This window comes from Hippichthys cyanospilos, chromosome 15 (assembly GCF_059441005.1).
Source record: "Hippichthys cyanospilos isolate Australia breed blue-spotted pipefish chromosome 15, RoL_Hcya_1.0, whole genome shotgun sequence".
Lineage (NCBI taxonomy): Eukaryota > Metazoa > Chordata > Actinopteri > Syngnathiformes > Syngnathidae > Hippichthys > Hippichthys cyanospilos.
In genome coordinates, this window is record NC_142383.1 from 11,831,212 (window position 1) to 11,844,961 (window position 13,750).

At 38.3% G+C, this 13,750-nt stretch overlaps 1 protein-coding gene across 1 annotated transcript; it reads right to left on the reverse strand.

Moving 5' to 3' along the window:
* Window positions 1–2,067: 2,067 nt before the first annotated feature.
* Window positions 2,068–2,904, reverse strand: LOC148411713 (myosin light chain 3). Its single transcript, XM_088434836.1, has one exon. The coding sequence runs from the start codon at window positions 2,836–2,838 to the stop codon at window positions 2,236–2,238; it is 603 nt and encodes a 200-aa protein (XP_088290962.1). The 5' UTR covers window positions 2,839–2,904; the 3' UTR covers window positions 2,068–2,235.
* Between the last annotated feature and the right edge of the window lie 10,846 nt (window positions 2,905–13,750).

Sequence of the window (13,750 nt, forward strand, 5' to 3'; positions counted from 1 at the left end):
AGACATAGAGAAACAATGTGACAAAAACCCAAGGTTGAAATCTTGTTTTGTGTTTTGTTTTTTATGGATAGCACCATTTTGAGAAAAATGCAAAACACACTTTCACAACATAATATTCGGGCCTTGTCGACACGTAACTGGTACTCCTCCAAACTGGCAATAAATGTGGAGACATTTATTGCCAGTTTGTCCTATTCGCTATACATGGCCAGGCTTTTTTTCTAATTGATTTTTTTTTTTTCTCCCATCAAAGCCGAATGTTTTAAAACCTCCGGCCAAAGTGGAAATTTGCCCAAGCCTCCAGTTTCGGGGTTGTGTGTAGCCAGCTTAATCCAATGATTTTCATCATCGCACCACTCTTTTTTTTTCCAAACCAAAGATGCGGGTATTGGTGACGTCAGAGGTGGAAGTTCTTTCTGATTGGACACGTCAGAGGCGGAACATGTATCTGATTGGACAGAAGTTGGCGACACGACTCGAATTTGCTGCCTAGCGACTTGGCATGCTTTTGCGAGTGAATGAAACCACACTGTGCTGGATTCCTATAGACGCAATTTCCTTAAATAAACAAACAGCAATTTCCTTAAATAAACAAAAAACAACAACGAGGGGGAGACTTTTCAGGTTTAAATAAGTCGGTTACATACTCAATTCAGCCTCAATTTCAGTCTGTAGTTCACGCTTGAAAACCATGAATGAAAAATGAACCAACACCAATTAGCATTAGCATGTTATATAACACAAGACACGACTGTATATTACTGCATGTTTGCATAGGTTTCTTAGAAAATGAACAATTACATACAAACAAATATCTTTTTGCATGAACATGCTATAAAATTTGTAATGTGACGTTCACAAACTCTTTTGAACGGCTCTCCACTGTGGACGGTGGGAACGTAGTCTTTATAAGGGGCCATTCAACTTTTCCATATGTCAAAATGAAACAAGCTTTGTCACCATTATCAGCATGGCTAACGTACGACCTTTGACATTAATTCAGCCATAAAAAGGAGCCATCAAAAAAAAACCTCTCTAAAAGAGCCATTTTTTTACTGACTATTTTTAGTGAACTCCAGAATGAATGAATGGAGCCTAAAGTCTCATAACTATATAAACTGTGAAACAATTAAAAAAGCTCAAGAAATTCATCTGTTCGAATGATATCTTTTACTTTACCACATTTTTGTTTATTCAGTTAATTAAACATATAAAATCTGTGGCTCAATCTTGTCAGCCAGGCTTTTATTTTCATAAGTAGAAGATTTGTCTAAGTTTGGATTCCTCTTAAAAAGCCTAATGCTATGCCTGGGAGTCTGAAAAGAGCAAACCAAGAATGACAAGGCTTTCCTTAACACAATTAGGTTCATTCTTTGCAACTTTAACTGTCGTGTTCAGTTTCTGTGTGACATGCTTATCGAGGTCACCAGGCAGGTACTTTTCACCGGGACCATAGCAATTAGCGCTTATTAACCGTCCAATCCGACCACTCAGTTTTGAGTAGTTTCCATTGCATTGGAATGCCAGATTACAATTAATGTTGAATTCAAAAGTGAAATATTGGATATATTGATGTATTCAAGAGTCACATTCATCTAAGAAGTAATTCATGTCGTAACGCATAACCATATGTATGCTGTCGGGAAGGCGTACCATAGTAGTGTAGTACTTGTCATTTAACCCTCACCGGGGCAATGCGGATATGTTGTCAAAGTTTAGTTAACAAGCCACCAAACCATTAACAACAACTATGAGGAGGTCCCTCCTCACGGCACCTGTCTCCTATTTGTCAATCGTGAGTCTGTACAATTTGTGTCTGAGTGTGTGTTAGTGTGCCTGTGTGTCATGATCCACAGCAGCTGCCCCTGCAGCACAATAACAAGAAGACGCTTTGTGTAAATTGGAATACAATCAAATCTGGAAGCCAAAGCCTATTACTTTTTTTTTTCCAATTTCACTCCCGACAATAGTTGTTCCAAATCACGTTACCCAAGTTGATTAGCATAAATAATTTTCTTTTTGAATTTAAATGTTGTTTGTTCTTAAAATGACATTCAGGGGAGTAGGTTTGTGATAAAATTCCCTTTATTAAACTGATGTCCATTGTATCTCATTGGCATTTCATTACACATTTCCCAAAAGGAGGACAGTGTGGGTCTCGTGGCCGTTGAGCACAAATGTTAAAATAGCGGTCCATGGTGACGGGAATTGGTAGAAGTCTCTCCGATCCAACGTTCATCCGGAGAGAATATGCTTCACAAAGGAGGTGTAGTTGATGCACCCGTTGGCGTCTTCCTGCCCGGCCATGAGTCTGTCCACTTCGTCTTCCGTCATCCTCTCCCCGAGCGTCGCCAGGACGTGGCGTAGCTCGGCGCCCATGATGGTACCGTTGCCCTCCTTGTCGAAGACTCTGAGGCCTTCCACGAAGTCTTCGAAGTTGCCTTGGTCTTTGGCGCGGGAAATGTGCTGCAGCATGGGCAGGAAGGTCTCAAAGTCCACCATTTTGACGCTCATCTCCTCCGGTCGTGGCTTCCCCAGCACCTTGAGCACGTCGGCGTTGGTCGGGTTCTGACCGAGCGCGCGCATCACGTCCCCGCACTGGGCGTACGTGATCTTCATCTCACCCTTTGGCGTCCGGTCGAATAGGGTGAACGCCTCCTTGAACTCCTCGATTTGATCGGCCGTGAACTCAAGGGTGATGCTCTTGGGATCGAAGTCCGGTTCCTTGGGTTTCTCCGGCAGCAGCTCGGTACTCGGACCCAGCTTAGAAGTCGGGGCGGCCTTGGGCTCTGGCTTTTTGGGCTCAGGTTTTTTCGGTTCTATCTTCTTGGGTGCCATGATTTACAGGGGCTGAGCGGTGATCTGAGTAACAATAACGTTTGAAGGGATTGGCAAGGGTCTACAGAGCACAGAGGCCCACCTCGCATCAGCCCTCTTTTATAAGCCTCTCATCCAAGGGAGCCACAGCACAATTTTCACCAGTGCACTATAAAAGGAAGAAACCCAAAATAGATCCCCATAGCAAGTGATGTCAACATTAAGTATTGTTCTCAGCTGTTGTCATCTGGCCGGCGGTGCTATTTGCTGTCATTCGAAGGGTCCAGTTGCATTAGGCCAAAAATGTTTTGTCTCTCTGATGGACAAAGGGATCAGAGTACAGATAATATATCAAACCACCAGGGAGAGCGACTAAAATAGCTCTTCTCGGCAACTGTTAAAAGTCTGGGAATCTGTGCGTTCTTCGGGAACACCTTTTTTTTTTTAACTTCTTTGGTTGGTTACATCCTGTATAAGCTCTTCCGTTGTAGCTTCCTGTCTACATTAACCTTTAAATTTACACATTTTTTTCTCACACATTATAATAATCAACTGCTAATATCTTTGTTCGGTGATTGGACGGTGCTTTTTTTTTTAAATGTACTGTACTATTTAAAGCATGATTCCTACCAAGTTGGAATTTACCATTATTCCAAATTATTCAAATAGGAATACAAAAATATATATTTTTTATATGGTTGAATGATTAACTCTGCCATACACATCAGTTTTACAAATACAAATGGTCCTCTACATATTTTTTTTTTTAAACGAAAATAGGTGCCTGTAAGTTTGTATTTAGCATCTTTTTTTCTGCCGCTGATAGCAAAGCTCAGCGCTACGATCATAAACAAACGTTCCACCGAGCATTACTCTCCTCTGGCCATTTCATTGTGTGTTACCCGAGTATTTGGCCGTTGTCGGTTTGGTTCATTAAGTACAGTACAGGTATTTAGTGTTGTTTAGTACAGTACAAACTCAAATAGGCAGGGATGCACATAAATAGTACACAGGTAGGCATGCGCTACAGAAATCACTGATGTGTTACGTTGCAAGCTTCACGTCGCATATTTGGGTATCCTCCCTAACTTTCACTCATGACAACAACCGAGCCTGAGCTGAACAAAGCAACTTATGAACAAATTCACCATAAGAATGGCTGTTTGGAACGTAACTCAGTCGTAAGTGAGTTGTGGTATATAAACTGTCATTGCAAAATATTTGAGGGAAACACGGGATATTGAAGGCATATTTTTACGTGCAATGTTTAATTATTCAAAACGGATGACAAATCTGCTGATTCATTGAACCATGGCGTCTGTACCAGTAGATGCCCCAAAACACATCATCACATCTACAATGAACACCCTGCTAAAAAAAAAATGACAAACACCACTTTTCCCAGAAACCCCCAACCATTGATAAAACCTTGCTTCATGGTTCGGCATTATTCTGCTCACTTATTTGAGCCTTTTTACATCTGCAAACATATCGCCACAAGATGCCACTTACTGAAGCAAGTAGTCCACTAAATAACATTTCTGTCACACAAGCACAGCTCATCCAGTTATGTGGTCACATCGACAGATGAACACAGTCGCCGACCCTGCTGGAGGAAACCCAAGATTTGTCCTAGAATGGCCTGTGTATGCTCCAGCTACATCAGTTGCCCGGCAACAGCCTCGGCCTCATCATGTATGCCCAACCTGACGCGATGATTTGTGGCGGACCTGCAAATGCGACATTTACGGTCAACAGGCAACACCGGGCTCTGACTTCTTTCTTTTTAGCGACAAGCATATTCCAGGGATGAAATGTGAAAATCACAATTTGACAGCCCAGCAGAAATATCAGAATGTCGATGATTTGAAGAGTGAACGTTAATTAAATGAGGCTGCCTGAGGGTGTTTGTTTCCTCTCTAGCATCATTGTGTGCAGGTCATCATATAGTGCATTTTCAGAAAGTTGTCTACAAGAACTTCTAGAAGTGTTTTGATTGTGGGAACTATTGTACATATAAATTAGTCCTTTGTTTTTTTTATTGTGGGTAAAATAAAGAGAGTGACATCTCCAGGAACCTTTGATGAGGGTTCTGCAGAACCGACTTGGATTTAAATTGTTATGCTAAAGTTAAAGTTTCTGTTTGGGCACAAAGCAAAAGCCGGTAAAGGCAAAATGTTATGACCCGGTTCTCGCTGTTTTTTTTTCTTTTTTTGAAGCATCACTCATTGTATTCTTGTTTTTTTGCATCGGAACACATATTCCCTTACATGCTATGGGTTCACGGAGGCTCGCTTTGTGCAGTGGATTAAACACGCAGTGGAGAGCAGATGCAAAAGTTTGGAGTCTGCATTTTCTCGGGTAGAAATGAGCCTCCAAAGGCATGTTTGGTCCACTTTCTCGAGGATTAAGTGTCTGAATTAAACATACTGGCATTCCAGCTGAGAAATACACCTGGTAAGCTCCAAGGAAAACATCTTCTAAGCCTGTGTGCTGCTGGGATAAACAGGTAAAAGCCATTCGGAGACACGCGCCAAAACAGCATCACAGACGCATCAGAAATAGACCGGTCCGGCTGAACGGGAGAGGATTGGACCACCAAGCCAAGTACTCCAAAGAGAATCGAGGAGTATGAATAGCCTGGAAACTTCTCTAATCTCTCTGTCAGAATTCCAAGTCGAGCTTGGGAGAAATGGGCATAGTGCTCATTCATAGCCTGAGAGATGAGACAATTGTGTTGTGCGATCTTTCAGCTATTGTCTGACTCACAGCAGACATGGCTACCTCAAAGAAGCCATGCCAAAAGCGAAAAGACAAAAAGTTGATGGTGCGCAAAGGTTCATAAAGTCCATTTCGGCAAGCAGTCCCTGGGGACTTTCTCTTCATATCCATAACAACAATTGAACAAAATAAAATGGAATCAAAGACATATTGTACCGTAATGTAATAACGCTAATCCCAGTGTTCAGGTAATTAATTCATTGTTGCTTGAATTGATGCTTATGATATGAGTTTGTATTGTAGTGTGGTTTTACCTCATGAGTGCCTTTGATTTTAAGACAGGTTAGTATCAATGTTTGAGTTTGTTTTTAACAGACATTCCTCCAAATAGAAAACTGTATTAAAATCATGGATGGCATGAATTATTAGCCTACCAGAGGCAATAATCTAATTCTGAATAATTCAAACAACAACCAAAAAAAAAACCTCACAGACTTTGTGATTATTACTGTTTTTTCGAACAGTATAAAAACTCTAACTTCTATTGTTAGAGCTAATCATGAAAAGTCTTGCATTGAAAGCAGATTTTTTTCTTAATTAATTATTTAAACATTTATATAATGGGGACCGCGTGAGAGGTTTGAGTAGTGTGGGTATTTTCAAGACACAGTCATCACTCCACTCCAAAACAAAAATCATTAAAATGAATGATGATTTATTGACTTACCAAAGGCAGTATTATAATCATCTCAATGTTTCACGGGGAAGTTGGGGGAAAATACATGTTGTGCTGATTGATATTCATTTATGAAAATACACTGATCATGTTCCTGATTTCTTTTAGGCCGAGAAGCAGACAGGACATGGAAGGTGGGAAGTAGGATTCTTTAAACAATTCAGCCACAACTTGGAAAAACTTGACTTGAAAATTAAGCCGAGGAACTAATCTTGGGAAACTTGACTCGGAAAATTGACTCGAGAAAGTGACTACTTGAGAACTTGACTTGACGTTCTGACATGTGTCTGAGTCTAATTACCGCCAGACACCAATCCTTTGGCATAATGAAGCAAACTAAAGAAGTTATACATCAAGAAATGAATATCACAACAGTAAAATAAATAAAAATAATCCAAAGTGTATTAGTGAAGCAGTACTGTGGCTAAGATGTCAAGTTACTTGAGTAGACATTTAGTAAATGCCATTCATGAAAGAGGTTCTTAAATCCTTATCCACACGTTTTACAAACGTGGCTTTTCTTGTTGACGTGAACTTACACACCTGAGTTTAGTCATCTACTGTTTATTGTCCCCTTTCTTGTCTTCACTTGATTGTAAATTTTCCTGTTGTGGGTTTTCTATATTGAACTGTGGAAGCAAAAGGGAAGATGACAAGGATGTGAGGAGTGGGTGAGGGCAAAGAGAAAAGACCAGAAAACATGGATGTCTGCTGTAATTAAGCAAGTGAAGTATTGGAACAGACTGCCTTTGCCAGCTGTAATTCTTCAAACATGGTCTTGATTAAACTGTTTACAAAGTTGCGTGTGCAAAGAGCTTCCTGGAAGAGTCATCCCATTATAACAATTCAATAGCATTACTGGTCATTTAGACCATTTCTTTTTAAGTTAATTTAAGCATTTGTCCTGATTACTAAGTTATCTGCTGTTGATATTGCTGCTGATAGAAACTAATGGTAAATGTTGCTGGATTCAAACTGTTTACTCAGATTTTTACATTCTATGTATATTATTATTTTCTTTGAACAGATTGTAAGTTTTCCTGGAATTTATGGTTTATGTTTGAATTACCTCACAGATATTCAATATTTTTTCACTTGAAATTTTTGGTTTATTTTAGTATTGACTTATTTTGCATTTGATCACCTACTTGTTTTCATTTCCATGATTTTTGAGGTGTAAGTTCCCAGGGGAAAGCAATGGAATAATAACTCCTCCCTGTCAAAAATAAATAAATTGAATCTTGATGGCTGACCTTTTAGGGCTTTTCAATTTCACTTTCAAGTATGCGCCAACGCCATGAGCTTTGGGCTTTCTATTTTCGCAGGTTAGCTAAAGTCGGACCCGGTCCAGATCTAATGGTGAAATACAACTGCTGTCTCAGTAGCTAACCCGTGTCGGCTCGGACCCGAGCGTTGAGCCGCCTGCAGTCATTCCCGGTGTTATCTGCCGGATTAAAGTCTGGCCCTCTGTACGGCTCGTCACACAGATATAAACAAACACACCACAAAGATCTCCACAAAACATACACTCATCCAGCCAAGCGTGCGGTGGAAGGCAGCCACTCGCTGGAGTCCAAAGGGAATGGCAGACATCAGTTGGAGATTTACTGGTGGGATTTGAGCGCCCCACCCCAGCAGCCCTCAAATACTGGATGCCTCAGAATAGCACAGAATGCAGACAGCGACACAAAGTGCAAATAAAAAGTGACAAAATAAAAAAGGTTCATCTAACAGTTCTGCTGGATTGTCAGGAAAGTATTTTCACACTGTGTTACACCCAGTGGCGAACTAGCTTCCTTTTACACCTTCATTCTCTCTTCACAATCACACTCAGGAAGTAGTAGATTACAGAACACCTTTTCTTTGAAAAGATTGCCAGTTTTCTAATGAATCAACTTGGAAGACTGAGTTATAGCATCATAGGGCTTCAATAAGAAGAGAACTGAAAAAAAGCAAATTGTTTGATTTGGGAGGAAGAAGTAAAATGTCCTTTCATTTATTTTCCATAGCACTTGTCCTCAAGAGAGTCACTGGTGAGCTGGAGCAAATCCCAGCTGAGTTCATGGAACAGGCTGGTCAAGCCTGCGACAGTTTGAAGTCTTCAGTCAACCTGATTTGCATGTTTTTAGAATGTGGAGGGGAAACTGGATTGCAAAGGAAGCAAAGAAAATTCCTTAAATGCGCGGAAGGAAGAGCAAATTCCAAACAAAAAGGGACAAAAATTTCAAGGAAGATATCCTCAAAACATTTTATAGGCCTATTTGACAGCGACATGTTCACTTGTTTGTCCATTTATTGGTTAACGTGGAATCATGACTACAAGATATATGTATTTTTAATCTATAAATTAATACTTTAGACACAATTATACCAAACACAAAAATTCCATCCAAGAATAGCTTGAAGTCTTCAATCAAATTAGGATGTTATTTTTAGGTTGTTTTTTTTTTGATGGGATTTTCTCAAATATAGAGAGCACATGCAAGCCCGTCACAGGAAAGCCTGGTATCAAACCCTCTACCTCACAACTGCAAGACACCTGTGCTAAACATGTGATCGCAGTGCTCCCAGCAAACCTGCTGAAAGTTTTGACGAATGAGAAGTACGCATACAACAACTTTATTTACATTGCGATTTAAAACAGCTTTTGATGTGTACAGAAAATGAAAACGTCATAGAGAGAGAAGAAATAGCAGAAGCTAGGCTAACTGGTAGCTTATGAGGTGACTATGTTTCAGTTAGAAACATCATTTTTCCTGTTCAGCTGTGATACATTACTTGAAAGAAACAAGCGTGCAACACAATTCACTACGCTGCTTCATGCAGACAGCAAACATAATTACCCAGTGTAAATATTGAATGTAAATATTTGATATTTAATGCTATAAATATTTAGTGGTTTAGCGGTTCACAATTTATTTTTTTCAAGTGACATATCCAAGACATAATTCCCCTTAACCTGTGCAAAGCATTTTGGTATTTAAAAAAAAAAAGACATGCCATCAGTGTCTGATTTATTCAATTTTACAACCATTCAAACTTTATTTTTATTGGTAGACGAAAAAGGAAAAAAAAAAGTTAAGTTCCCTCTTTTGGACCATAAAAGAAATCTCTTACGGAAACAAATTAAATTTAAAAAAAAATAAAGTGTCAGATCTTCTCTCAAAATGAAATTACTAGAAAACAAAATACTTGTCCTCAGACAAATATTAAACATAAATCATCCTCTTTTGTGATCACAGTAGGAATCTGTCCACTAAAATAAGTCATTAACTTAATATTAATAATTGTTCAACCACAAAAAATAAACATAACATGTCAGACCTGTTATCTCAAAAAAATATATTAAAAATAACTATTTGTTCACAGAAAAACAAAAAACTTATAGTACAGATATTTACCTGAAATATTTTATTAATTCAATAAGTATTTTGAGAGGATGTTTGCATGTTTGTTTGTTTTTATTTAAAATCTGGAGAACCCCCTGGAGTTCCTTCGAGTACCCACAGTGGTACCAGTACAACCCATTTGAGAACCACTGATTTAAACAATATAACATTTATGACTGTATTATTATTGGTAAATTGGGCAGAATGATGTGATTGGCATCAAAATCAAACCTTATTGCACCTGACAAAGGAAGCCAACTGACAAGGACTACAAGTTGGTTAACACTATTGCAGACCAGCATCAGCATTCAATTTGGCTTTCGTATCTTCCCACAACACAAGCGCAGCGACTTAGCCATCAGTTTTGCTAACCATGTGACCAAGCGGGTAAACAGAAGGTGGAGATATTGATCTTAAATTAAGGTCAAACACTCATGCGGCCACTCTTCAATTACACTGTCCAAGGACTCCAAGTGCGTTGGAGATTGACAGATCTGAGAAGACTAGATTGAGATGGGAAAAAATGATTATCAGGATGACAGATGCCAAACGTCCTGACCAGTCTTGATAAATAATCAAAGAGCTTTTTAGAGTGTGTGTGTGTGTTCATGTGTGTGTGTTTTGTTGACTAAATAACTGTGACATGCAATAAACTCTCAATTTTTTAGTTTTTGATAAACGGCTCCCGTCACCGAGCGATTACATGACATGTCGGTGATGAACAGACTGGGGAATTGAAGTATGATAAAAGTTGGATAAATCTCCATTAGAATGATGAGATAAGACAAACAAGTGAAATAAGCGCTGGTAAAAAATAGCCAAATGCAAAACAGATTTTGTTGAATTAAAGAAGAGATACAAGCGAAAACATTTTGTTTTCAAAAGAAAATTAATGGAGTTGAAAAGCGATTGCGAGAGGTGCTTCTCTGATTGCAAATCAAAGTTCAATGATGTTAAAAAGCAAAACCAAAAAAAAAAAAAAAATCACAAAGAATGTTACAATGCAGCAATTGTTAAATTTTGAAGCAAGTTAATTCATAAAAGTGAGTACAAAGTAGATTAAGTGCAATTTAGCCCATAAGAAAAGCAAGTTTCAACCTAAATTTGATAGGACAATACATTTTGGGTCATTTCTACAAAGCTGGAAAAGTGTCGTCAGCGATGGACATAAAAGATTTAGCAGTCACAGAGGGTTTTTTTTTTTCTTTGTCTGTTAGTTGTCATTGTATTCGTCACTCACCGGCAGAGCTGGGCATTTCGTTGGGAATGTTGCTTTGTCACGGATGGCAGTTTGTCCAGCAAAAAATTGTCAAATGTCCACCTTGTGAAAAGGTGATGACAAAAAAAATGCGTAAAATAAAACAATGGACCAAATCATTTAAGTATTTTTCGGCTTGTAAAAATGGCGGACTAAAGATGACAAGAGCGCCGATGAATGACTACAAGCAAAAGTTTGCCAAATGTCCACCTCTGATTTTCTCCCTGTCCAACAGTGTACCGTATTTTCCGCACTATATGGCGCACCTAAAAGCCTTAATTTTCTTTAAAAAGCTGACAATGCGCCTTATAATCAGGTGCGCCTTATATATGGATCAATATTGAGATTGGGATTGGTAGGTAGGGAATGAAGTGATAAAGTAAGCTTTACCTGTTTCTTTTGTGTGTTTACAGTTGAACAAGGTTGCTCATATTGACATTGAGTTATTATGCTATTGGGAGTTTAGAATTATTATTTGAGTTATTATTGAGTATTACTATATTGTGATTGAAAAAGTTTTAAAAAGTCATTAATTGAGGGTGCGCCTTATAATCCGGTGCACCTTATAGTGCGGAAAATACGGTAATATATTTTCAAACTACTATTTAATTTTGAGTGTTAAGTTCAAACGATGTCTACAACTTAAGATGTAAGTTAGCATCGATGCTACTACCAACACATGACAATAGTTTTCCCAGTTATTCCACCATTTAAAGCTAGGGTTTCTAATGGTAAGTGAGCTGTATGAAAAAAAGCTTTGGCCCATGTGGAGATAACATTATACTATGCAAAAGGCATAAAGGAAACATACTGTAAATATCATACCAACGTTTACTGTCAAACAGCTGCTAACATGTTTATAGGATGCATCGTTGTAAACCCGAAGGAATAATCAAGATGCAAGTTGATGCGGTGATATAAGTTTGAGGTTTAGCTTTAGGTTACTGTGCATCTGACCTTGCAACTCTAGACTAATAAAACAGAATATTAGAATTCACGCAAGAAGCTGCCTTGAACTCTTTTCCATTACCAAACTGTCAGGATGTCACGGTGGCGTTAAAGAAGAAGAGGCGAGTGCCGTATGAAAGGAAGTCTATCTGTGGAGCAACACAATGAGAGTCACTGGAGCTTGAAAATAGAACTAGATTTTTAAATTCATATTTGTGACTGCTCTGCAATTGCAAAACCTTCTTGAGACTCAAAATGGAAAAAAAAAAGTTAGGGAGACAAAAAAAAAAAGAATGTTTTGCGAAAAGATGTATTCATGCTTTTATCCGAACATTAAATCTAGTTAAAATACTAACATTGTCTAAACTATTGGGGCAATGAATACTTTGTTTTGTGTTACAATAATAATCTGGGTGGTTAACAGAATATTTTTTTAAAGTATTATTAATGAAACTTTTGGATTCGTTTCTGTGTTCAGCCTAATTTAGAATTTTAGGAATTTTAAGGTGAGAAAGGATGAAAGCTCAACAAACAACCAATAGCTTTAAATATATTTATATCCTTCTTTCTTCTATTCTTCGACCAGTACAGTTGAGAGCAAAATCGGAGATTACCTTTTAGACCCCACGCTCAGGTAGCGCTTGTGTATTTGGGGTTTATTTAAGGGATGCTGGGATTTGGAGGGGGTGGGGGGAGGTCATTATAGTCCGTCAGCCGTCAGAGTGTGGGTCTCCATCTTGCTGAGTGATTGAGCGATACGGCAGTCACAAGCCATGCAGGCGAGTCGTACATCAAGCAAATACAAGCCACCTCCGCACGCCCCTGCATCCCCAAGGTGATATTGACTTGGGCTTGATAAAGAAGGGGTGAGAGAGAAATTTCTGCACTAAGCATGCTAACGTCATACTTGAATCGAAAGCGTGTCAATGGCTGTAACTGTACTTTTGTGTGCCGCTGCTCACAACTAAAAAGGATCCTGGACTCCAGGCCATATTAGATTAGGGAGTTATATTAAGATTCTGCGTGATTGTCATGTGAAAGAGACAATCTTGTGTCAGTTTCCTAATTATGTTCCCTCGTTTTTTGCGGTTAAAATAAGTGAATTCCATCAATTTGAACCCCCCCCAACAAACATTGTACGTACATAAATAAAGTGTTTGAAATGTGTCTCCTTGGAAACAAACCTTTTCTTTTACAAAGCACAATGTATCAGAGCATGGTGAGCGGCTGCTAACTCTCCCCACAGCCCAAAGCACTACCCAAACCCCAGCCCTCTTTTTTTTTTTTTGCTTAGCTGATTTTTCTTTTTAAATACTATATTTTTTCAATTTTTTTAACTAGCCAAATTTTTCTTTGTATATAAATTGGGCTAAAATATTTTTGCTCATGTTAGTTGTGGCTAATATGTATTCAAATACTATGGTTTTCTGTTGTATTCATTATGTTTCATGGTATTTTTCATGAGATTTGTTTTTCTTACACAACTTTTTAACTTGCTTTTATCACATTAAATTGAGGTTCATCTTATGACATAAATTATTAAGACATGAAAAAATCAAGTAAGACTGAGCTATGATTAGCGTTTTTTATTATCTGATGCAGTATTTTGTAGCATTAATTTTTTCATATTATGGAAGTATGTATGATTGCTTGTGTTAATTGTGACAAATCTTTTTGGGTGCATCATAACTTTTTGTATGTTTAATTGTAAATTGTAAGATTATTTTTTCTCACACTACAGTTTAACTTCTTTTATCACGCTTATTTGAGGCTCATCTTTTGTCAGACTGTTAATTATCACATGAAACTCTAGTAACAATGCTTCATAATGCTTGAGAAAGTATACATTTTTAAACGGTTAACTATAATTATATTTTTCTT